Here is a 23815-nt window from a genome sequence, read left to right as displayed (position 1 = left end):
TTGAAGGGTGGGAGGAAACCGGAGCCCCCGAGGAAAACCCATGCAGACATGGGGAGAACCCAAGGTCTGGTCCCAAACAATGATGCTGTAAAGGTGTTGTGCTAACTGCAATGCCAACCCTGCCGCCCATTATTTGTAAAACAATTTAATTTCTGAATCATTGTGAGGTAGCCTTGACATTGCATTATTAATTCTGCCTGGAAAGGCGTATTTCCACGTCTCCAACCTACACCATCATACCACCGCGCCCGTCCCCCCCCCCCCCCCACAACATTGCATGATTAAAAAACAAATAGAGATACCCTCCTGTTTCACTTCGACCTAGATCTCATATTTCTGCTGTAATGACGGTGGCCATTTGGCCCACTAAGACTATACCATATCTGATGGTCACCTTATCCATCTCTACACATTTCCCCAAAACTGGTTCTCGCTAACATGACTATCAACTCCAGGCTGATTCTTCTACCACCTACTTGCACTTGGGATAATTTAGTGTCCAATTAACTTTCCAACAAACATCTCTTTGCAATGTGCAAGAAAACTAACACTCAGGAAAAACCAACACCATCAAGGGAGAATGTGCAAGCTGCATACAGACAGCAGTGGAGATCAGGACTGAACCAGCCTGCAGGCCATTTCCCACTACTGTATGATTCTACAAATTTTACTCCTGAACAATCAGGATAGAGAGAGGATTTTGCAGGCAGTGGCAATGGAGGCAAAAGCAAGGGGGTAGGGGTCCAGTGGAAATATGGTGGGGGGGGGGAAAGAGAGGGGAGGTCTTATTCTATCCAGACACAAGGGTGGCATTGTTGAAGCGCAGGAGGAAATTTGACCTGGCAAAAAAAAAGCTTGAAACAAAAAAGGAATTGAGTTTACTCTCCTTCTCTCGGCAATGATGAAGATGGAAAGAAAGTTTTTTCAAGGATTCAAAGGAAGCAGTGGACTTTGGAAGATCCCTGCCACCACTTTGCGACTAAATGTAAATGTAAATAAAGGGAAAAGAGGAATTCAGGGGAAGAATGGATTGTAACTATTGGAAGTGTGAGGACTATGGGAGGGTTATGTTTCTTTATATACGGTTTGCAACTGTATAAGGTACTGGTGAGACCGCACCTGGAGTACTGTGTCCAGTTCTGGTCTCCATATTTGAGGAAGGATATACTGGCTTTGGAGACGGTCCAGAGGAGGTTTATTAGGTTGATCCCTGGGATGAAAGGGTTGACTTATGATGAAAGATTAAATCGTCTAGGATTGTATTCACTCGAGTTCAGAAGAATGAGAGGAGATCTTATAGAAACATATAGGATTATGAAGGGTATGGATAGGATAGATGTAGGAAGGTTTTTTGAGCTGGCTGGGGAAACTAAAACAAGAGGACACAGTCTCAAGATTCGGGGGAGTAGATTTAGGACAGAGATGAGGAAAAATAGTTTTTCCCAGACAGTAGTGAATGTTTGGAATTCTCCAACCAGGGAAGTGGTTGAGGCTGCCTCATTAAACATATTTAAAATTTGGTTAGATAAATTTTTACATGATAGAGGAATTAGGGGATATGGGGAGAAGGCAGGTAGGTGGAGTTAGGTCATAAATTAGATCAGCCATGATCGTATTGAATGGCAGAGCAGGCTCAATGGGCCATTTTTGGCCTACTCCTGTTCCTACTTCCTATGTTCCTATGATTGATGTTAATGTTTGAAGTGGATTGTACATGTTAAGTAAAGAAGAAATACGAGGAGCTCGCATAAAGGGAGGGAAATACAAGAAGAGGATGGGTGCATTGGGCACTTCTCAAAATAGCTTGGTTATTTGTGCCAGGTTGGGTAAAGGTAAATTTTGAGGGGTAGGAAAGGAAGAGGAGGGGTTTTTAATGTTTTTTTAATGGTGGGTTTTTCATTTTGTTTTGTTTTGGAATGTTAGCTTATTTAGTTTTTGTTTGGAGCATGATCGCCTGTACCAAGGATCTACAGAGGAGAATCAAGGCTAAGTATCGAGGGCAAGAAGGAAGGGGAAGGGTATAAAGGAGTGGTCAATCTTGTGGAGTTTTTTTGAAGAGGTGACAAGAAAAGTGCATGAAGGTAGGGTGGCTGACGTGATCTATTTGGATTTTAGTAAGGCTTTTGATAAGGTTCCACATGTAAGGTTAGTAAGGAGGGTTCAGTCACTAGGGATTAATAGAGAGATAGTGAGATGGGTTCATAGCTGAGAGTCATGGTGGACAACTGTCTATCAAGATGGAAGCCTGTGACTAGCGGTGTGCCTCAGGGATTGGTACTGGGTCCCCTGTTGTTTATCATTTATATTAATGATTTGGAGGAGGGAGTGGTTAACTGGGTAAGCAAATATGCAGACGATAGTAAAATAGGGGGAGTGGTGGATAGTGAGGAAGATTTTCTTGGATTACAGAAGGATTTGGTTTGTTTGGAAAAGCGGGCTGAAAGATGGCAGATGGAATTTAATGTAGACAAGTGCGAGGTACTGCATTTTGGAAAAAATAACCAGAATAGGAATTATGCAGTTAAGGGGAGGGCATTACAGTATGCAGAGGAACAGAGGGATCTTGGGGTTATGGTACAGAGTTCCTTGAAGGTGGATTGCCATGAAGACAGGGTGGTTAAGAAGGCATATGGTATGCTGGCCTTCAAAAAGCATAGTGTAGAGTATAGGAGCTGGGAAGTGATGCTGCGACTGTCTATGGCATTGGTGAGGCCAGGTTTGGAGTATTGTGTTCAGTCCCGGTCTCCAAATTATAGGAAGGATAGAGATAAGGTGGAGAGGGTGCAGAGAAGATTTACAAGAATGTTGCCTGGATTACAACATCGAGAGTAGAGAGAAAGATTAAGGAGACTGGGACTATATTCATTGGAACGTAGACGGTTGAGAGGGGATTTGATAGAGGTATTTAAAATTATGAAGGAAATAGATAGACTAGATACAAGTAGACTCTTTCCCCTGAGGGCAGGGGAGGTTGGAACAAGAGGGCATAAGTAACAGGTAAGGGGGCAAAACTTTAGAAAAAATTTAAGAGGATGCTTTTTCACTCAGAGAGTAGTGGCAGAATGGAATGATCTTCCAGAGAAGATAGTTGCGGCAGGGTCCTTTCTGTCATTTAAGAGAAGGTTGGATGTGTACATGGATATGAGGGGGTTGGAGGGTTATGGGCGGAAAGTGGGAGGGGGGAGCTAGTGGAGTTGTTCAAGTGATCCGGCGTGAACTCGTAGGGCCGATATAGCCTGTTTCCATACTGTAAACTGTTATATGGTTTATAATGGATAAGTCAATTAAATTTGTGAGTTTTAATGTAAATGGGATGATTAAGAGAAAAAGAGTCTTGGCACCCCTAAAAAAGATGCAGGCAGACATAGCGCTTTTGCAGGAGACCCACCTTACAGAACAAGAGCATTTAAAGTATGGGTGGGTCAGGTGGCAATGTCCTCTTTCAATTCCAGAGCCTGGGGAGTGGCCATTTTGATCTGGAGGAATGTTCCAGTGATGGGCAAAGATATGGTTGTGGACTCAGCATGGAGATTCATAATAATGCATTGTCAAATATACTCGGAATCCTGGACACTTATAAATATTTCTTCCAGGAATTTTGATGGCAAAAAAATGTATACTGGACAAATTTCTGAAAGTATCAAAAGGGTGTGAGAATATTTTGATTGGAGGGGATTTTAATTTTTGTCTGGATCCAGTCATGGACAGGTCAGTGAAGAATGGAACGAGGGCCAGAGCAGCTAAGTCCATCCTGGAATTTTTGAAAGAGCTGTATCTCATAGATGTCTGGAGAAGGTGGAATCCGAGAGAAAGAGATTACTCTTTTACTCAAGACAATATGATTCCTACATTAGAATTGATTTACTTTTGGCATCAGCCCAATTAGAGGATAGGATGGTGGAAGCCGAGTACACAGCGCGGCTACTGTCGGACAACTCTCCCTTGACTTTATCCATCAAAATGCCAGATAAGCAGGTCTTGACGCATGGATGATTCCTGAATATGTTGCTGTTGGGAAAACCAGAATTTTGTAGCTTTGTTAGGGCCCAGATAAAATTGTTCTGTGATACAAACTGGCCCTCTACTGAGGATAACCTCCTAATATGGGACACATTAAAGGCTTATTTGAGTGGACAGATCATTGCATATACCAAAAAGCATCAAAAAAGGAGGTTAATGCCCTAGAACAGGAGATTGCTCAATTGGAAAAGAATCATCAAAGAGCAGATACAGAAGAAAAATACAGGAATTTGGTGAATAAAAAGCTTAAATATAGTACGTTGCAAACATATAAAACAAAAAAGTTGATTTTAATATCTAGATAGCAGTATTATGAGCTGGGGGAGAGGGCCCACAAAGTCTTGTCCTGGCAGATGAGGGCAGAAGAGGCCTCAAGAACAATTAATGTGATGCAAACAAGATCTCATATAAACCAAAAGAAATAAACGGTACATTTGGAAGGTTTTACAAGGAATTGTATACATCAGAATGAAAGGATGATCCTACCAAAATAGATGCTTTCTTGCTTTCATTGAACCTACCGAATCTGGATCACGTAAAGCGAGAGGGGCTGAGTGCCCCTTTCTCTAAAGAGGAGATTACATGGACCAAGAGCTCTTTGCAAGCTGGCAAATCATTGGGGGAGGATGGCTTCCCTGCCAAATTTTATAGAGTTCAAATATCTGCTAATGCCTCTTTTTATGAAGGTGGTGGATTAGGCAGCGGAGAAATATAATCTCTCAGAGTCTTTCTCCACAACAATCATCACTGTGATTTCCAAAGGAAGCAGGAACCCTTGAGCCCCACCTCGTGTAGACCCATCTCATTATTAAACACAGATAATAAAATCATTGCAAAAGCATTAGCTAATAGGTTGGCAAAATATTTGCCAAAATTAACAAATACAGATCAAACTGAATTTGTAGAAAAGATGCAATCAGCAAACAATATTGTTAAATTGCTTAATATAGTAAATCTGGCACAGATGGAGGTGGATCCAGGAGTGGCCATAGATCCAAATGCAGAGAAGGCCTTCGACAGACTGGAGTGGGACTTTTTGTTCATGGTACTGGAGAAGTTTGGATTGGGTAAAACATTTATTAACTTGGTAGAGACACTTTACCATAAACCCCAAGTAAAAATTATTACAAATGGGTAGATATCTCTAGTGTTTCCATTGAGTAGGTCCAGTAGGCAGGTCTGTCCATCGTCTCCAGCACTATTCATATTGGCAATGGAGCCACTGGCAGAAGCCATTCAGTGGGATCCAGACCTAAGGGGGGTTCATGATGGACCAGGTAGAGCACAAAATCAACCATTTTGCTGATGATGTGTTAGCATATTTGACAGGCCCCAAGGGGGTCGTTGGTCAGGCTGAAGACCATACTGGAGGATCATGGGAAGGTCTCAAGGTAATAAGGTAAATTTGGATAGAAGTGAAATTATGCCTTTGGTGAATGGGGATTATAGACAGTATCAACAGGGAAATCCATTTAAGTGGCCACAAGAAGGTATTAAGTATTTGGGGATACAAATAGATAAAGATTTATGTAATTTACACAAACTTAATTATCTTCCTTTGCTCCGGAAGTTTGAGGAGGACCTTGATAGATGGAGGACTCTGCCCATAACACTGGTGGGCAGAGTTAATGGTGTCAGAATGAAGGCTCCAGTATCTTTTTCAATCGTTACCCATTTAATTGCACCAGGTTTCTTCAAGACACTCGGCAAATGTGTCAGAAGGTTCCTGAGGTGACTAGAATCTCCATGGAAGAGTTGACATGGGATTACAATTTTGGGGGGTTAAAATTACCAGATTTCAAAAAATATTATTGTGCAGTCCAGGCAAGGTTTATCGCCTTCCTGGGCACAAATTGGATGACACGTGGTAGGTGAAAAGATAACAGGAGAGTATATATATAAATAGGACATTAAATTAATTTCAAAGAAAATAGATAACCCCATACTGAAGCATATTCTTCAGATATGGCGAAGAATAAATCAATGTATTGGATAGAAGTAGAAGATATCTCCTTTGACCCAGAACAAGTTAATACCCTTGACTCTGGGTAATATTATCCTAGACAACCTGGTGCCAGAAAGGGATCAGGTGTATCAAGGACTGTAACAAATGAAGGCAGCTCACGTAATTCAAACAGATGTGGAATGAATATGGTTTGTCTAATAGAACATTCTTCTGCTATCTACAAATAAGATCTTCCTTAAGGGAAAAATTAGGACTGTCTATGACCCTACCTAGATGTAGTAATGTGGGGGGAGATTCTAATATGACAGGAGAATGTGTGTAAATTTATTTCTCGAATGTATTACATATTCCAAAGTTAGAGCCCAAAGCCAGGCTTACACAGGTCAAGGGAGAGATGGGAGTTGAACTTGGGCACAACAATCAATGAAGAGTGGTGGTAAGACCAGTGTCTGGACAGTGTGACTGGGATCATTAATGCCAGATACAGGTTTGTGCAATACAACTTCTTGTATAGCTGTAACTCACACCATAGAAATTACATAAATAAAAGGCAGAAATTTTGGAAATGTGCTTGAAGTGTAGTGTGGAGATTGGAACCTTTATCCACTCCACCTAGCTACGTACAAAGGTAGGATCCTTCTGAGTGGACCTGGAGGACATTCTGAAAAAAATTACAAAGGTGGATTTTCACAAGATCTGGAGTTGTACCTTCTGGGAGATATTGGAGTCATGAGTCCAACTGTCCAAATATCAAATTCAGTTCATGAAATATCTAAGGAGGAAATATGGCACATTCGTTAAAAGTGTGGCAACCCTCTTTGAAATGGGTATGCAGATTGATTAGTACCCCTTCCTTTCCAAATACAGACACTATAAAAATATGTCCCAGGAGAGAAAAGAGCAAAGTTAAGGAAGTGGAACATGGCACAGGCGACGTGCATTTTTTTTTAGTTCTTTCTTTTTATTCGTTACCTGTGTTATTTAGCTAGCCAGATTGTTTTTTTTCTTAGGTTTCAGTGGGGGTTGTGAGCCCCACGAATATTTGTATGATTATATGTTTGTGGGCAAGGGAGAGGGGGGATAAATGCAGACTCTGTATGTTATATGAATGTTGAAAAAGATTGTATTGGTTGTTTGAATTGCTTTATGAATCTATGAAAACCAAAATAAAATATTTAAAAAAGGAATTGCCTTCTGATAACACTCATTGTTTCCACATCCATAAACCCAATAAAACAACAGTATCACTTTGTATTTTAAAAACGATATTCAATCCTCACATCCACAAATATCTCCCATGTAAATATTATAAATAAATATCACAAGATCCCTTAAAGCATATTCCTGAAGGGGTTATGTATGTATTATATGGTTTGGAACAGAATATTAATAGATTACCAAAACATGTTTAAAAAAAAAGTTTTAGGAGTAAAGTAAAAAAAATTAAATTAAATTTTAAAAGTCAGCATGCTCAAACACCATCATTGCTCGTTATTGAATGCATTAGTAACATCACAAAAGCATGCTTGTTGGAATGTGCAATAGCATTCTTATACCTGAGCATAGATGGATAAAGAAGCTCTGGCTGTGGACAAGAGCTGGACAAGCCTCCAGTAACGGTAACCGAAAGATGTGACGTCAATTGCTTGCTTTCTACAGGCAGACTGGAGTTTTGTAGGGCAGCACAAAAAGCAGAATTATTTATGTTGCCTGGTTCTTGCCGAAATATCTGAATTTAGAGTGTACAAATGACAAGGACAACAATGCAACCAGCTGTGACATCATCCCTGCATTACACTTGCTGTGCCAACAATTAAGAACATGTGAGCTGAGGTCTTCTGAGCTGGGCAAATACAGCATTGTTTTCCTCTGAAACTGTAATAGTACCTCAAAGTAAAGGCTCAGTTTGGCAGATTTTCTTTTTTTGTTCAGAAAATCAATGGAGGATGATAAATGCTGAATTCCTCTCATTCATCGATAAAAATATACTTACATTGTTCATAATCAAAGTTCATTAACTTTACTCCAGTAACTATAACAAAAGATCAATGATTTTGCTCCAGTTATTTTTTTCCAAGCAGAGAACATTATTGCTAAATGAATATGAATTAATGCTTGCGTGATTTACATGTATTATCAAATAAAGTAAATAACTCTATATGAAATTCCTAATTTTCAGCAAAATTTAAATCAAAATAATTGCTGAATCAATAAATAAACTGATCCAAGCTTCGGAAATTAAAACAAAATTAAAAATAAATTCCATAAAATCCAGATATAACTGCCAAGACTCTGGATAAATTTGACATTAATCCTGGAGAGTTAGATGAGCAGGACTGGATTAGAATCCAACTATTGAGGAGAGATCAAAAGGCTTAAACATTTACTTTCTAATGCTGACTCACCCATGAAATCCACTCTTTTTATTATAGTTTTTAATTTCACAAAGTGACTTGGTGAGTGATACAACAACCAGAGTCTTAGCGTGGATAAGATAAAGGAAATGATTGTGGACTTCAGGAGGATGAAATTCAACCACACTCCTCTCTACACAGCAATGCCTTTGTCATGGAGAGCACACAACAGATGACTCACACCACCACATTAGGCATCAAGGTGCATCAGCACCTATACTTCTTAAGGAGTTTGAGTAGGTCAAAGCTACTGGCCCCCCATCTTGACAACATTTTACAGGAGTGATAATGAGTTGGGACTCATAAATAAAACAAGTAAATTATCCCAAAATATTTATATCCATTTATTTTATATTACACCTTTATAGATATACACAATCATTATTGTGTGTTTTTACTGTGTGCATCATGGTTCAGAGAAATGCTGTTTTGTCCAGTTGTGTATACATAGTCAGATGATAATAAAGTTAAACTTGATATTTCATTGATTAGATAAGCATTCGGTGATGAATACAACCATAACTAATTTCTACATGTCCTTGACCTTTGGTGAAGAACAATGACCAGTATCCTCACAAATACTATCTAGTCATTGACTGAGCAACCATAAAACGGGCCCCTTTTGTTCACAAATCAAAATTACAAGTTATTTTTTTTATATATAATGTCCATAAAGTTCTTGATTTTGCTAACTACTGGAATTACTGTTTGACATTTGCTCTGATATGGAGTAAAACCACAAACTGGTCTTTTAAAAAAAAAAGCAGCGATTTACCATAAATTGTATTTTTGAAATTGAGCAAAAACATCCTATCTTAAAGATTTACCCCATTTCTTAAATGTGGCATCCCACTGATAAAGCAATGCATGGGCTCCTGGGGTAATGACACCATGTCTTTGATTCTTTCAAACAAAAATCTCACATCCTTCCAATTTTGATAATTTAAGCATATTTATAACAACCTTAGTTTCTTTAGCTTTAGGGTAAAGATTATTCTTTAAATAATTAATGATGCGGATGCCATTTTAGAATTATTCACCAAATACAATGCTGTAACCCTGGTCCAAGAGGTTTACATGAAATTAATATTTTGGAATGTTTCCTCTTATCAATATACTGGCATTTGCCCACCAGAAAACACAAAATGAATTGCTCTCAATGAGCTGATGCTTTTGTTCTCCATCAGCTTCACCGTGCAGATCAACAGCAGCAATTTTCCAATATAGTGGCTAAAGAAGAATTCAATCACCATTTTTGCAACCTTATTTCTCACCGGTTAATACAATTTTTGTTTGCCATCACAAACATAGAGATTCCACACAAAAAAAAAGACAGGACAGGATTAACAGATGGTGCAGGAATGAGTCAGGAGCATTGGAAAATTCAATAAAGATCAATACCTGTGCCTAGTCAAGCATTCAGTATCCGAATGGGTATGCTCTGAAGACTGGATTATGTTAACCAAGGCACTGGCTGGCATTTGTTGGTCACTGTGCATATACATTGAGTTCCTGAAAAAAGGGAAAAAAAACAGTAATTAGCAGAGCAGGAAACTTCCAAAGACAGTATATAATTGTTTCAATAAGAATTGTTTAAAGAAATGAAATTCCACCAATCAACAGACCATTGTCTGGACAGTCTACCTGTCTTTCCATCATTATTTTCACGTTGGGTTAGAATTTCACAACATTACATCAATCAGAAGAAATGAAATCTTGCAACAAAAATACCAGATTTCAAATTCTGCTCTGAGAGTTGATCTGCAAAGCAAAACCTTCCACACCTAATATGGCATTGACACAGAATGGAAACTAATCATTTTGCCACCTCTTCAATCAGCTATTTCAAGGCAGCAGCTGGCACCTTCTCACCAATACCCCAAATCCCAAAAAACAAAAAGCAATTAACAAATACAACTACAGAAACCTAATTAATAAAATTACATATTTACAACCATTTATACCTTAGCCTTTGTTATACATGATAAAATTGTTTTTTTTAATATACAAGCAGTTTCTAAGTATCTTTCCTAATATTACTCCTAGATGTAAATCATAGCCACACTAATGCATATGTTTTGGGTCTTGTTCTGTATTTGAGAAGTATTGGACAGATATTTTCAAGACTGTGTCAATTATACTGGGTAGTAGATTGCAACCTAATCCATTGACTTATATTTTTGAAATTATAGTTCCAGAGGTGGGTCAATTTCCCACTTCTCCACATCGGGTTATAGCCTTTACTACATTGTTAGCCAGAAGAGCCATTTTATTTCAATGGAAAGACCCTAATTCACTTACTTTGATGCAATGATTCTCTCAAGTTGCATCATGTTTAAGTTTAGAAAAAAATTAGAAGTTGCACTTTTGAAATCTCTGTTAAGTTTGAAGAGGATTTGGTGTCCTTTTATAAAATATTTCCATACGAGTTCATTTGTATTTTGACTTTACCTTCCAGACTGCTTTTCATTTCAGTTATTTTTTTTTTCTAGACAAGGAACAGATAAATAGTTTGATTTGTTCTGTTGTAGTGAACTCTCAGTTTATTTTGGTAAGTTAGATGGAATTTTAACAATTTTTTTTCTCTTTTTCAAATATTCCAAATTGAGGAGAAAAGGATAATATTGTTTAACATGTTATAATGTTATATGTATGTATTGCAATATATTGATGTTTCTGCTTTTACTATTCAATTCTGTATTCCATTCTTCTCATGTATTGTTTACTTGTAATGTTTAAGAAAAAGATTGAAAAAGAAAGAAAGAAAGCAGTGATGATCACCTGCACAGCACAATTACAACATTCTTCACAAATTTTATGATGGAAATCCCATATTGTTGTAATGAGACATAGCCAGCAAGAAATCTCAGAGATCCTGGACTATTTTTAAAATCACCAAGTTGGCAAATGTTTGCAGGCAATAAGACAAGAGCTCCAAGCCAAGATATTTTAATTAACTCAAAGGACGCAATGGAATTGGTAAATAATTTAAAAAACTAGTTATGATTTTATTATCTCTAAATACTTTCCTTGGGTTCAGCAACTTCCCTAGAAAAAAGGACAATGGTTTTCTCCATCCAAACCTTTTTTCATTGTACTTTGCCTTTCTAAAGAAAAGCTAACTATCCATACACACACATTACAAAACAAAGTGGAAGATCCAAAGGAAATACTAGCTCAGAGAATACAGCCTTGCAATACAGACAAATGACCCCAGCTACCTGTGTTTGGTTTTATTTGAGCTTCATATGGGACAATGACTATCAAGACCCAGACAGTTTTCTCCTGAGGGTAATGAGCTTTCTCCTTCAATATCTGCATTTCTTGCAAAGACAGTACTCTCACTAATGTTTTAAGCAAAGAATTCTAGCCCACTGAGTCAACCTCAATAGAGATTAATAACTGATCAAGAGAACGTTGCGGTGGTGGGTGAGAAATGTGTGACATTTTGAAATGACGATAGCAAGTGTAGAATTTAAAGGCAGTGACATGAATGCAAACTGTTCTCTCTTGACAAAAGTCAAGATTCTCATGTTTTGTTACAATTGCAAACATCCAGACAAGTGGGATGCATTCCATCCACTCCTGACTCAAATCCCATAAATGATGAAGAGCCTTTAAGTTAATTCATCCCAGCTGATTTATCATAAGAGGAGGAGTGGGGGGGGGGGGGGTCAAAGTGAAAGCAAAGAGTAGTTTTGCAATGGGATTAGGCAAGAGTAGAAGAGTGCTTTAATAGTACCTTGGCTTACTTGAGCAATTCCACACAAATCCCAAGGAATTTCAGATAGGCTACACTGATCATTATACCCACGAAACAGCCAGAGCAGAATTAGTTGGAACAATTTTGCTTTTCTAAAGGTGGGTTTTTGAATATTTTCTTGTTGGCCATGGCAGATTATGGTTTTTTTTGCAATCTGCTGAAAATGTACATTATACTTTAACATACAAAGCTATCATTATGCACCCAAAGCCTAATTTATTTTAAAAGCTAAATCAATGGAATGCAAAGCCTTGATTCAATTCTGTGGATTACACTGGTGCCGAGGCAGTGTTAATAACCAGTCATCGTACATCACGTGAAACTGGATAATCATCTTGTGTGATTGACATTCAGAACGTCTGGCACAATGGTTTTGATTGACAACTGTGTAGCACAAAGAACCAACAATTTTATTCAATTTCTTTGAAAAGTAACTCAGTAGGAAGAAGCTGCCAACTGTGTGCCCATCTGTGACTCCATTAATTTAATAATTGAGCCTGAAGGAAGCAGTTCTGCCACACATTGGTGTTTTAATCCAAAATGGATATTTATTTTAATGTTTAGATATAACCATCTCTCACAACCACAAAAAAAAGCAGAAGCAGGACAACAGACCACTACAGTTCATACGATAAACCTAATAGCAGTTTTCTGGGCAATTTTAGAACATGGTGTTGTCAACCACATTGGTAGAAGAATCAGAATCATAGCAAAACAGAATTCTGTGCACCATGGTAAACTGGACTTCTAAAAATCATTCAGTTTTAACAAATAGATCTGTTCTTTAAAATTATGGACCTGAATTCCCAAAATATCATGCTAAAGTTTAATTTTGTATTTGCCAATTTATTATCCTATTCGGTTCAAAGTTTGTTTCATTGAGACAACATGCATGGAAAATGCTTTGTCTAGGTACTTCATGGTAATTCAGATTGCAATGACAGTGAACTGAAGGCCAATAAATCAACATTTCTAAATAATTATATTGACAAAGGTTGTTAAAGGATTAGATACATTCTCAAAAATGATTAGATCAACATAATTGTACAAAATAAACAATGAACATAAAAGAAAAAAAGTCTCAAATCTGCTGCATTTCACTTTTTGGCTGATTAACCTACAAAATAAATAACTGCTATCTGAATTCTGACATGTCAAAAAAAATTTCTGAAAAAGGAATTAAAAATGGAACAAGGTTCAGGTTTTTTTTTTCCCTACCTGGAATTGGTTAAAGTAAAATTCAGATTCACTTTTATATGAATTTGATTTTTAAGAACAGCACAGCATTGATCAATGTTATCATATGATTAACTTTAAATGCATAATGATATCAAATACCATTATTGTTCTGGTCACCTTCTGAAAATAAATACCTATGTACTCACTACAAGTCACGTGCATGTAATCTATTCAGCATTTAGACATGAGATTACTGTGGCACATTATAGCTACAATATTTAGACCTCCTGATCACCAGTGTTTTTGGCTGTGCAGGGTACTAGGCATTGCACTTAGGTGTTTACACAACTTCATCTCCTGTGGACAAAAATTGGCAATCCAAATAACTGCAGATGAACCCCAAAAATCATAATGTTGTAAAGTACCTTAGAGTATCAACAAGGTAATCTAATAAGGTCTGTTGAGGCTTCAAATATATATTATGTGATGCATGAAATTGAAAGGTGACCCCACAAGAGTGTTGGCTGGTCCTTGGGACATTCAGTTCACAAGTGTTGATCAACAAAGCAAATACCAGATCTAATTTGGTTACAGCTTACTCCTAAAATAAGTCACTGGCATCCTGAAGAATGAAATGTTCCCACGTGCTTCACTACATGGAGTGCATAAATCAGCTGTCGTAAAACTGCAGAATAGTATTAGCAGAGGAGACTAACGTACAACCCTGCTCAGTGGGCTCCAGATTTACTTGAGCAGCAACTGTAAAGGTACACATGTAAAGTAGAATATTAGCAAAAGAGGCTCACAAACACACAGGCAACCTGTATTAGCCTAACAGCCAAAGAAGTAGCTGGTAGGAACATACTTAATGAAGGATCGTAGACCCAAAACATTAACCCCATGTCTTTTTTCTACAGATATTGCTTCATTTGCTCAGCGTTTCCTGCATTTTTGCAATGTTTCAACATTGTTCGCCATTAACTTTGCAAGGAGAAATAAAACCAACTGCTCGTAAGCACATTGGTGATAGGTTGCCAAATCAGATCCTTAATGCCAGCCTCCTCTGGCTTTTCACAGGGAATGTTTGCAGCAATACAGGATTTTGGATATCAAATTGCCACAAAAAAATTAGTCTATTTCAATGGAGACCAAATGTGTGCCAAGATTAACTTGATCCAGTACAATGATTGTTCATCAGCATGCCAAATTCTCCTTAATTCTTGCCACATTCATTTCCTTTAATTCTAAGTCCACCAAGCAGAGAAGGAAACATGCCACCCTGACTTAACTTGACCCACTTGGGACTCCAGACCTAGCAATGCAGTTGCTATTAACAGCCTCACAAGTCAATTAAGTACAAAGACAATTGAGGGTACTATTAGAGAAAGACCGATGACATTTTATGTTTGAAAACTTTGTCATTAACTGCCAGAATCAGACTTGAACCATTAACACTTGCTCTTTCCCCAGATGCAGTCTGATCTGCTAAGTATTTACATTTCAGATTTCCAGTTTTTAAAAAAAAATTTCAGGGGGAAATTTAAAGATTGTCAATAAAACACTTGCCTGGTTTCCAGGGTACATACAAAATGTATTTTATTATGTCTACTGATGGTTCTTTAATATTTTCCTTAAAAAAAATTCATCTAATAATCTCCATTATTGCCTCAAACACACATCACTTGAACACATCAACTTCTCAGTTGAAGATCTTTGTTATTTTTTGCTGACTTCGTTTATTCATGCATCCATTTCAAGAAAAGGCTCTCCTAAAACTCCGATCTGACCACTCTGATGATTTTAAGGCATGCTATTTTTTTTCTCTTTTGCTCATCATTAACAAACTGTTCACTGCTGGTCAAGGACCAACACATTAGGTTTGGACAGTTAACTTGTCACAATGTTAGTTATCATAAGACCCACCCACCCCTTCCCCATTGTAACTTTACAGACACTTTGGTTAGAGGATCGATATGGAAAAGAAATTCACATACACTGGCAATTTTTTTCAATATAAAAATCAAACTGCTGGAGAAACTCTGTTGGCCAAGCAATATTTATGGAGACAAAGGAATTACTGAGGTTTTGGGTCAAGACCCTGTACATCAGCGATTCTTTTCCCTCCACAGCTGCTGTTTGACCTGCTAATTTCTCCATCAGTTTGTTTTTCTCTCCACATCGCAGCATAAGATCTGCAATTTCTAACAGCAGTCTGAATCATGCCAATAGCCAACAAGGCTACCCTCGACAGGCTGAGGACATATATTTTGATTGATCTGCTGATGGGTCTGCTTTTGTTATTTTCATATACACATAACAAAACAAAGGAAATTTCAGAAGAGTGCGTGATGCAGAGGAAGGAGATTTGATTCAGGAGGACTGTGTAAGTTATGGCTAACAAAAATTCAACTTCCAAAAATTTACTTCAAATGGAAAGTAAAACTAACAGGAAATTCTGAAGCTCACGTAAACTTTAGTACGGGTACACAATTCTTTATCCAGAACCCTTGGGGGACAGTGTGTTCTGAATTTCTGATTTTTCCGGATTTCAGAACAAACGCCAGCTGCCCCAGATTTAAGCCCACCCGAATTGTGCTGCCATACTGGGGTCTCTTCACCCCCCTCGCTCACCCAAGTCGCGCTGCCGTCTCTTCCCCTCCCGCCCACCCGAGTCGCGCTGCCGTCATTCTCTCTCTCTCCTCCCCCCATCCATGTCGCACTGCCGTCTCTATCTTCCCGCCCACCCGAGTCGCACTGCCGTCTCTCTCCCACCCAAGTTCCGCCGCTCTCTCCCCCACTTGTATGCCCGAGTCGCGCTGCCATCTCTCTACCCCTTGCCCAACTTAGTCACGCTTCTCTCTCTCTCTCCCCTCTCTCCTCTCTCTCTCTCTCTCTCCTCTCTCTCCTCTCTCTCCTCTCTCTCCTCTCTCTCCTCTCTCTCCTCTCTCTCCTCTCTCTCCTCTCTCTCCTCTCTCTCCTCTCTCTCCTCTCTCTCCTCTCTCTCCTCTCTCTCCTCTCTCTCCTCTCTCTCCTCTCTCTCCTCTCTCTCCTCTCTCTCCTCTCTCTCCTCTCTCTCCTCTCTCTCCTCTCTCTCCTCTCTCTCCTCTCTCTCCTCTCTCTCCTCTCTCTCCTCTCTCTCCTCTCTCTCCTCTCTCTCCTCTCTCTCCTCTCTCTCCTCTCTCTCCTCTCTCTCCTCTCTCTCCTCTCTCTCCTCTCTCTCCTCTCTCTCCTCTCTCTCCTCTCTCTCCTCTCTCTCCTCTCTCTTCATTGTACCAGTACCAGGAAAAAAAAATGCCGCTTTTTGGAGCTTTCCAGATTTTATATGTCTGGATAAAGGATTGTGTACCTATTATATGCTTCAATTAACAGGTACATTAAACTCACAATAGTCAGACTAATTACCACCTCAGTGTTATGTCAAACTACTACAAGCATGTAAGCAAGAGAGTATAATAGTCACTCAGACAATACACCACTTTTACTTGATATACAAAAGCAAAATACAGGGCAGGGCAAAATTTTTTTATTTGGCTTTTACCCAGAAACTTAAAATTAGATCCAAAAGGCATGTTCCCACTCTTATAAACCATAAGCAAATTAAAAAAAAACTTCATAATTAAAGCTATAAATTACTGAAACATAGCTACAGACCATTTTTGCACTGTTAAGAATTGCTTTGGTACTGACCATGTAGTCTCAGTGAATTCCACCTCATCTTCAGAGCTGAGTTCAATAGGAAACATGTTTTCATTCTCTGAAGTGTCACCGACATCATCTCTTCTTATGCTATCCACTCTACATTTTCGTCTCCTCTTTCTTCTTTTCTTCACAGTGCTGCCACTTTGGTTTTCTGAAGAGGATGGTGAAACGTGAATAGGTACTGAAGCTTGCGGGGTACCAGTAGATTCTATTTTTTTCTGCTTATCAAGCAAACTGCCCCCCACTGTGGTCTCCATTAGTGCAGCACCTTCAGAAATGATAATAGGTGAAGTGGCCAGCCGCAAAGGAACATTTACCTAAAAAATAAATATTTCAATTGCTGTATTAGCATCACTAACTGTGGATCCATTCAGCATTAACCTATTCCAAAGAAGCTCCCAAAAGCGTAAATAGGACCAAAAATAAAAATTAATGAAGGAACTAAATGGGTCATGCAGGACAAATAGAACATTGCATTTTACATTTCAGGTACAAAACAAACAATATGACAAAATAAACAGAGCTCATCAAATTATGCGATAACAACCCGAGTCTCAATATGGACAAGGCAAAGGAGATGATTGTGGACTTTAGGAGGATGAAGGTTGACGCTCTCCACAGAACATCAGTGGTTCTAACAAAGAGAAGGTAAAAAGCACAAAATTGCTTGGTCTCCATAAACTGGATGACGTATCCTGGACTCATAACACCCTTATTAGCCAAGAAGGTGCAGTAGCACCTCCGCTTCCCAAGGAGCATGAGGAGGGCAAGGCTGTCGGCCCCCATTTTACAGGAGCACCATGGAGAGTGTCCCATCTGGCTGCATCATTGTGTGGTATGATAGCTATAAAGCGTTAGACCAATCAATACAGAGGATCATCATAAACAGCCGAGAAGATCACTGGTGCCTCCCTTTCCTCCATTGTTGAAAGTTAAATGGAGTGTTGCTTAAATAAGACTGAAAGAATTGTGGAGGACTTTCTCCATTCAGCACACAGTATCCTTCACCCACTACCATCAAGTAGGAGACACAGAAGGATCAAAATCAGGACTATCAGGCTGGGAAATAACTTATTCTTGCAGGTTGTGAGATGGATGAATGGTCACCTGCAACCTTGGTCTCTTATAAACAAAATTAGTAAATTATTCTAAAATATTTATATGTACAATTTTTACATTGTATTTTTATGTATGTATGTGAATATTATATGCTGTCTATTAGGTTTGTGCATCGGGTCCAGAGGAACATTGTTTCATCTGGTTGTACATGTACAGTCAATTGATAATAAACTTGAACTTAACTCAACAACCACTAGATCATAATAAAATTAATAAAAATATTTCTCTAAGCTAATGGGCAAGGAGAAGGATGGTAATCATTCATTTTAGATTTTATTGACTTCTCTGTAACGCAATTTCCAAGGCCCCATACTTTAGAAGCCACATTGCTGATTTACAGGTGATAAGCAAATAGCGAATGAAAGGGAAGTCAAAGTTGGACTTCACACTGAGGTATTTGGAACTTTGTTTTATAATACTTTCAAAATGCCACCTCACTGCCTCAAACCAAGAAAGGAGAAAGAGCAGAATGGTGAAGGAATAGGAAGGAAAGTGAGGGCTCCACTTCAATCCTGGATTTTGGTGCTGTCAACGTGAATTCTGTACGTTTTCCCTGTGACCTTGTGTGTTTCACTTGGTCATTTCGATTTCCTTCCCTAGCCAATAGAGTGCATTAGTTAATTAATTAATGTAAATTATGCCTGGATAATAGGAGAATCAGGGGGAGGTAATGGACATGTTAAAGAGAATAGGATTCAAGGAACTAAATGGGAGAAATAGCCTCTTACAACATATGAAAATATGTGCAAGGTCAAAATGGAAACAGAACCAGAAGTTGAAGTTCTTGCAACATTAAATATGCACCCAATCAGCTCCAGCTGTTACACTGGCATTAAGTCAAACAAATACAAAACTAATTTTTGGAGAAGGTTGGGGGAGATGGCAGAGTGGGAGTTTAGGAGATAATGAACTTTTCAGTTCAAGAAAACAGACATAGAATGTTGCTTTGAATGAGTGATCAAAAAAAAAATCAAAATAGCATTGACATACCAATTTACAGAAAATGAATTTCCTGGACCATGAAAGAAGAGATAGAAAGTGTGTCCAACTGGAACTGCTGTTGTTTTTCCCAAACACTCCCATGCCAACGAAAGCAAGTGAACAACCCTTGATGCACTCTCTACCACATTCCATCAATAGCTACTTAGTAAGATATACAGCAATGTCAACAGAATCAAATTTTGTACATATTACTGAAAATAAAATTGGCACCAAAGGCATTAACATTTGTATTCATTTCAGATAACAATCAAGGAAAGAATTTAGTGCAAATCAATGGAGCGACTTCATCCCTAACATCGAAGTACTCGAGATGGCAGAGGCCGACAGCATCGAATCCATGCTGCTGAAGATTCAACTGCACTGGGTAGGTCACGTCTCCAGAATGGAGGACCATCGCCTTCCCAAGATCGTGTTATATGGCGAGCTCTCCACTGGCCACCGTGACAGAGGTGCACCAAAGAAGAGGTACAAGGACTGCCTAAAGAAAGCTCTTGGTGCCTGCCACATTGACCACCGCCAGTGGGCTGATATCACCTCAAACCGTGCATCTTGGCGCCTCACAGTTCAGCGGGCAGCAACCTCCTTGGAAGAAGACCGCAGAGCCCACCTCACTGACAAAAGTCAAAGGAGGAAAAACCCAACACCCAACCCACCAATTTTCCCTTGCAACCGCTGCAACCATGTCTGCCTGTCCTGCATCGTACTTGTCAGCCACAAACGAGCCTGCAGCTGATGTGGACATTACCCCTCCATAAATCTTCGTCCACGAAGCCAAGCCAAAGCAGAAAAGATATCAAATTCATACAACAAGAATGTTCCTAATGGATCACAACTACTGGGAAAATTAAATAACCTCACACTAATCTCATCTGATTTCCCAATATCATAACAGTGTAACTGAACTATAACTATGGCACTGTCACCTGGCATGCCTTGTCTAACTGTGTTGCACAAGATTTATAATTATCATCCCAGAAATATAATTAGGCAATGGTTCAAAGATAACAGTAATCAACAGCCATGATGATTCTCACCTTAACAACCCATCATTGTATAGCTACATTTTTACATTGATCTTCTAACAAAGCAAGTAACATTCTTGAAAAGTATGTATTTTTTCCTTCAATGTCGCAACCATGCATGAAAGATGAATTATGGAATAAAGACATTGTGAAAGTGAGTGAGTTAGGAGAACAGCAGGGATTAAGGATCGGGTGTAGCATAGAAAGTAATCTTACAAATTAAGTGCAGAACGTGCCAAGGAAGAAATTAGACTTTGATAGTCAATGCTCGAAAAAATACAAGTGCATCAACTCCAGTTGTGCTCATCTGACACATTTGGTTTCACTGATCTCAATGGAATTGAATGCATGAAGACAAGTACAACCAACAGAGATTATTTTATTTGGCATCTGAAACTTCTAAGGGTTCAGCACAACTGGGTATTTAGGGAGTTCAAGATTATTCAGGTGTAACTGTCAAAACATTCAAGGTTAAAAGAATTCTCAACACTTTAAACATTCCCCTCCTCCTCTTCCTCCTGCTCTGGTTTTATGAATGAGGCCAAATGAGAAATACATCTAATGGATGCACCAAGAAGTGCCTAGCAGAGTGGAGTGGGAAAGAGATGAAAGCTTTGAGCTTTTGTTCCTTCTGCCATGGATACACATGGTTTGTACTCCTGACACACATCTTCCAGGTTCTCAATACCACCCTGAATGCTCTTTCTCCACAGAGGGAGACAATAATAAAATGGCCCACGCTTCAAAATAGTCAACTAGGAAACTATCATCCACAGGCCTGTTTTGCGGTTGCTCTACTGCAACCAAGGGAAACTAATTGAATGTGATGGAGATTTCAATGTTTTTCTCCCCACAAGGTTATATTTCAGCTTTTATCCTACCCAAACATGTTTGCTCTAATCATTATTTCGTCTTCTCTAGATTTAAAACAGATTATGTAAAGGGGAACTTGAATTTCATTTCCTCTATTGTGCAATCTTGCTGTTGACAAATTAAAAAAAAACTGATTAAAAACATCAGTCAGAAGAAACATATTCCTTTCACTCCAGCTGAAAACAAATCATCAGATGAAATATTTTTTTCATGTTATTACATGCATCATTCCACCATAATGATGAGTATGGGACTCTTCTACAAGTTTGGCAATTAGGTACTGCATCTTCACCCAATGCACAGACAAAAGCAATGAGCCAATCAAGTGTAAATGATCAGCCTATTCTTACATCATTAACAATGCAAGATCCTTTCTTTCTTTGGCTTGGCTTCGCGGACGAACATTTATGGAGGGGTATGTCCACGTCTGCTGCAGGCTCGTTGATGACTGACAAGTCCGATGTGGGACAGGCAGGCACGGTTGCAGCGGTTACAAGGGAAAATTGGTTGGTTGGGGTTGGGTGTTGAGTTTTTCCTCCTTTGTCTTTTGTCAGTGAGGTGGGCTATGCGGTCTTCTTCAAAGGAGGTTGCTGCCCGCCGAACTGTGAGGTGCCAAGATGCACGGTCGGAGGCCTTTATCACTTGAGAAACAACACTAACTGTGCCTCGGATTATTCTGCCTTCATCCCTGAAGGCCTTCTGGAGCCACCTCTGCTACTACTCTTAAAATAGGCCCATTATCTCCATATAGGCCAACATAAAGACTGTTTAATCTGGCTTCTATCGCAATAGCGTCTCTACTTCCTCAGGAGTTTGCAGAGGTTTAGTATGACATCAAAAACCCTGGCAAATTTCTACATAGGAGTGGTGTAAAGCATGCTGACCGGATGCGTCACAGTCTGGTATGGGAACACAAATACCCTTCCAAAAGTGGTGGACACAGTCTAGGACATCACAGGCAAACCACCCCCCCCCCCCCCACAACTGTTGAATGTATCTACAGGGAACAAAGCCGGCAGAGGGCAGCAGCAATCAAAGACCCACACCACCCAGCACACGCTCTCTTCTCCCTGCTGCCGTCAGGAAGGAGGTATAGGCGCCACGAGATCACCAGGTTCAGAAACAGCTGCAATCCTGCCACCATCAGACTCCTCAACAACAAACTATTCATTTCAGGACTCTTACTTGTGGACTTTATTGATTTTATTTTGTTCTCTCGGTTTACATTTGTCATCTGCGTACAGTTATTTTATTTATTTACAGGTTACATTGTACAGAGTTTATTTTTGCACTATCAATTAGTGGTAATTCTGCCGTGCCCAAAGAAAAAAGGAATCCCAGGGTTGTATGTATGTCGTGTATCTACTCTGACAATAAATCTGAAATAAGGTCATTGCAACAAGTTACATGTATTGTATTGCTGCTCTTAACCAAAGCCAATCTTGTGTATGAAGGAGATTTATTCTATTAGATGTTTTAAAGCATGATCATCAAGATTTGCCCTGTTAATTGCCGAGTAGTCCTTTGGCTGAAGCTCTGGCTGCTTACAGCAGAGAAAAATCCACTGTTTATCCTTCATATGGTTAAATGCATACGTCTCTTTCCCAGTCCTATAACAGCAACACTGCTGCCTTCTTTTATAGAATTGTTGTTATCGAATTGTTTTATTGGATGTTTAATTACTGAATAGAAAATTTATTCTCACCCAATTCCTCCTACCTCCAGACAGCAGGTGTATGCTTGCTGTGAGCGCACAGGTTAATCCTTTAGAGGAATTAGCACATCACCCATATAATCCAAATTTCTACTTTAGTGTCAAGGAACAATATCAGAGACTGATGTAAACCTGAATAAATGCTTTCATAGTGCCAAATCTCAGAAATACATATCCCAAGATTAGGTTTATTTTTGACATGTACAATTTAGTTACCAAAAGCATTGCAGTTTGCTTTAAGATGTCATTTTTTTTTGTTCACTGGGATACGGGCATTGCTGACAAGGCCATCATTTATTGCTTGACTTAAATTAGAAATAAGCCTACTCTTTGAAATTATGTAGTTTTTGTAAAGTTCCTCTCTCAGTGTTGTTGGAAAGGGAGAAAGAAATCCACACACAAAATAGTGCAGAAGTCCTTAATTTATGCCACTGAACTTGTTCCACCATATAATAAAATCACAGCTACTGGCTCTTTGCCTCAACATCACTTTTCTGCTTGTTTCTCTGTCATATCAGACTCCCCAGTGATCCAAGAATCTATGTGAACATATTTAATTACAACTCCTCAACAGGTCCCCAAGTAGGATTCAAAAGATTCACAAATTGAGAGAGGAACTTCCTCCAATTCCATTTTAAATGGGCAACCACTTACTCTGAAACTATGCCCTCAATTTTTGAATTCCAAGAAGCATCCTCTCAGAAGCAACCCTGTTGAGCCCCTTCAGAAACTTAAATAGTTCAACAAGATCCTTCTCAACTTGAATGAGTATAGGTTCAGTCTGCTCAATTGTTCCTCACAAGGCAACCTCCATCTCCCAGGAACAAACGTTAAACTATTCCTGAACTCTCTTAGATCAAGTCCACAGCATTCTGGAGGCAGAGGGTGAGCAGCCAGATGTTGTGGTCCACATTGGTACCAATGACATAGATAGGAGTAGGGATGAGGTCCTGAAGAGTGAATAAGACAGGATTGCTGCATTTGCCCGTGCCAGTGAGGGTAGAAAATCGGAAGCAGGGGCAGATGAATGCATGGCTGAAGCGT

At 39.1% G+C, this 23815-nt stretch overlaps 1 protein-coding gene across 6 annotated transcripts in view; it reads right to left on the bottom strand.

Moving 5' to 3' along the window:
- Window positions 1-23815, bottom strand: part of lpin1a (lipin 1a) — a 122067-nt gene that overhangs the window by 45899 nt on the left and 52353 nt on the right. For 4 of the 6 annotated variants that reach the window (XM_069886327.1, XM_069886321.1, XM_069886322.1 and 1 more), the window contains exons 4-6: window positions 17030-17358; window positions 9802-9912; window positions 7543-7650 (exon numbers count right to left, since the gene is read on the bottom strand). In XM_069886327.1, the coding sequence (XP_069742428.1) occupies window positions 7543-7650; window positions 9802-9912; window positions 17030-17358 (548 nt within the window). The remainder of the gene's footprint in view (window positions 1-7542; window positions 7651-9801; window positions 9913-17029; window positions 17359-23815) is intronic. The other 2 variants (XM_069886325.1, XM_069886326.1) reach the window with 1 other exon arrangement.

This window comes from Narcine bancroftii, chromosome 6 (assembly GCF_036971445.1).
Source record: "Narcine bancroftii isolate sNarBan1 chromosome 6, sNarBan1.hap1, whole genome shotgun sequence".
Classification (NCBI taxonomy): domain Eukaryota; kingdom Metazoa; phylum Chordata; class Chondrichthyes; order Torpediniformes; family Narcinidae; genus Narcine; species Narcine bancroftii.
Note: the sequence above shows the minus strand (reverse complement) of the source record. Positions and strands in the feature narration are given on the sequence as shown.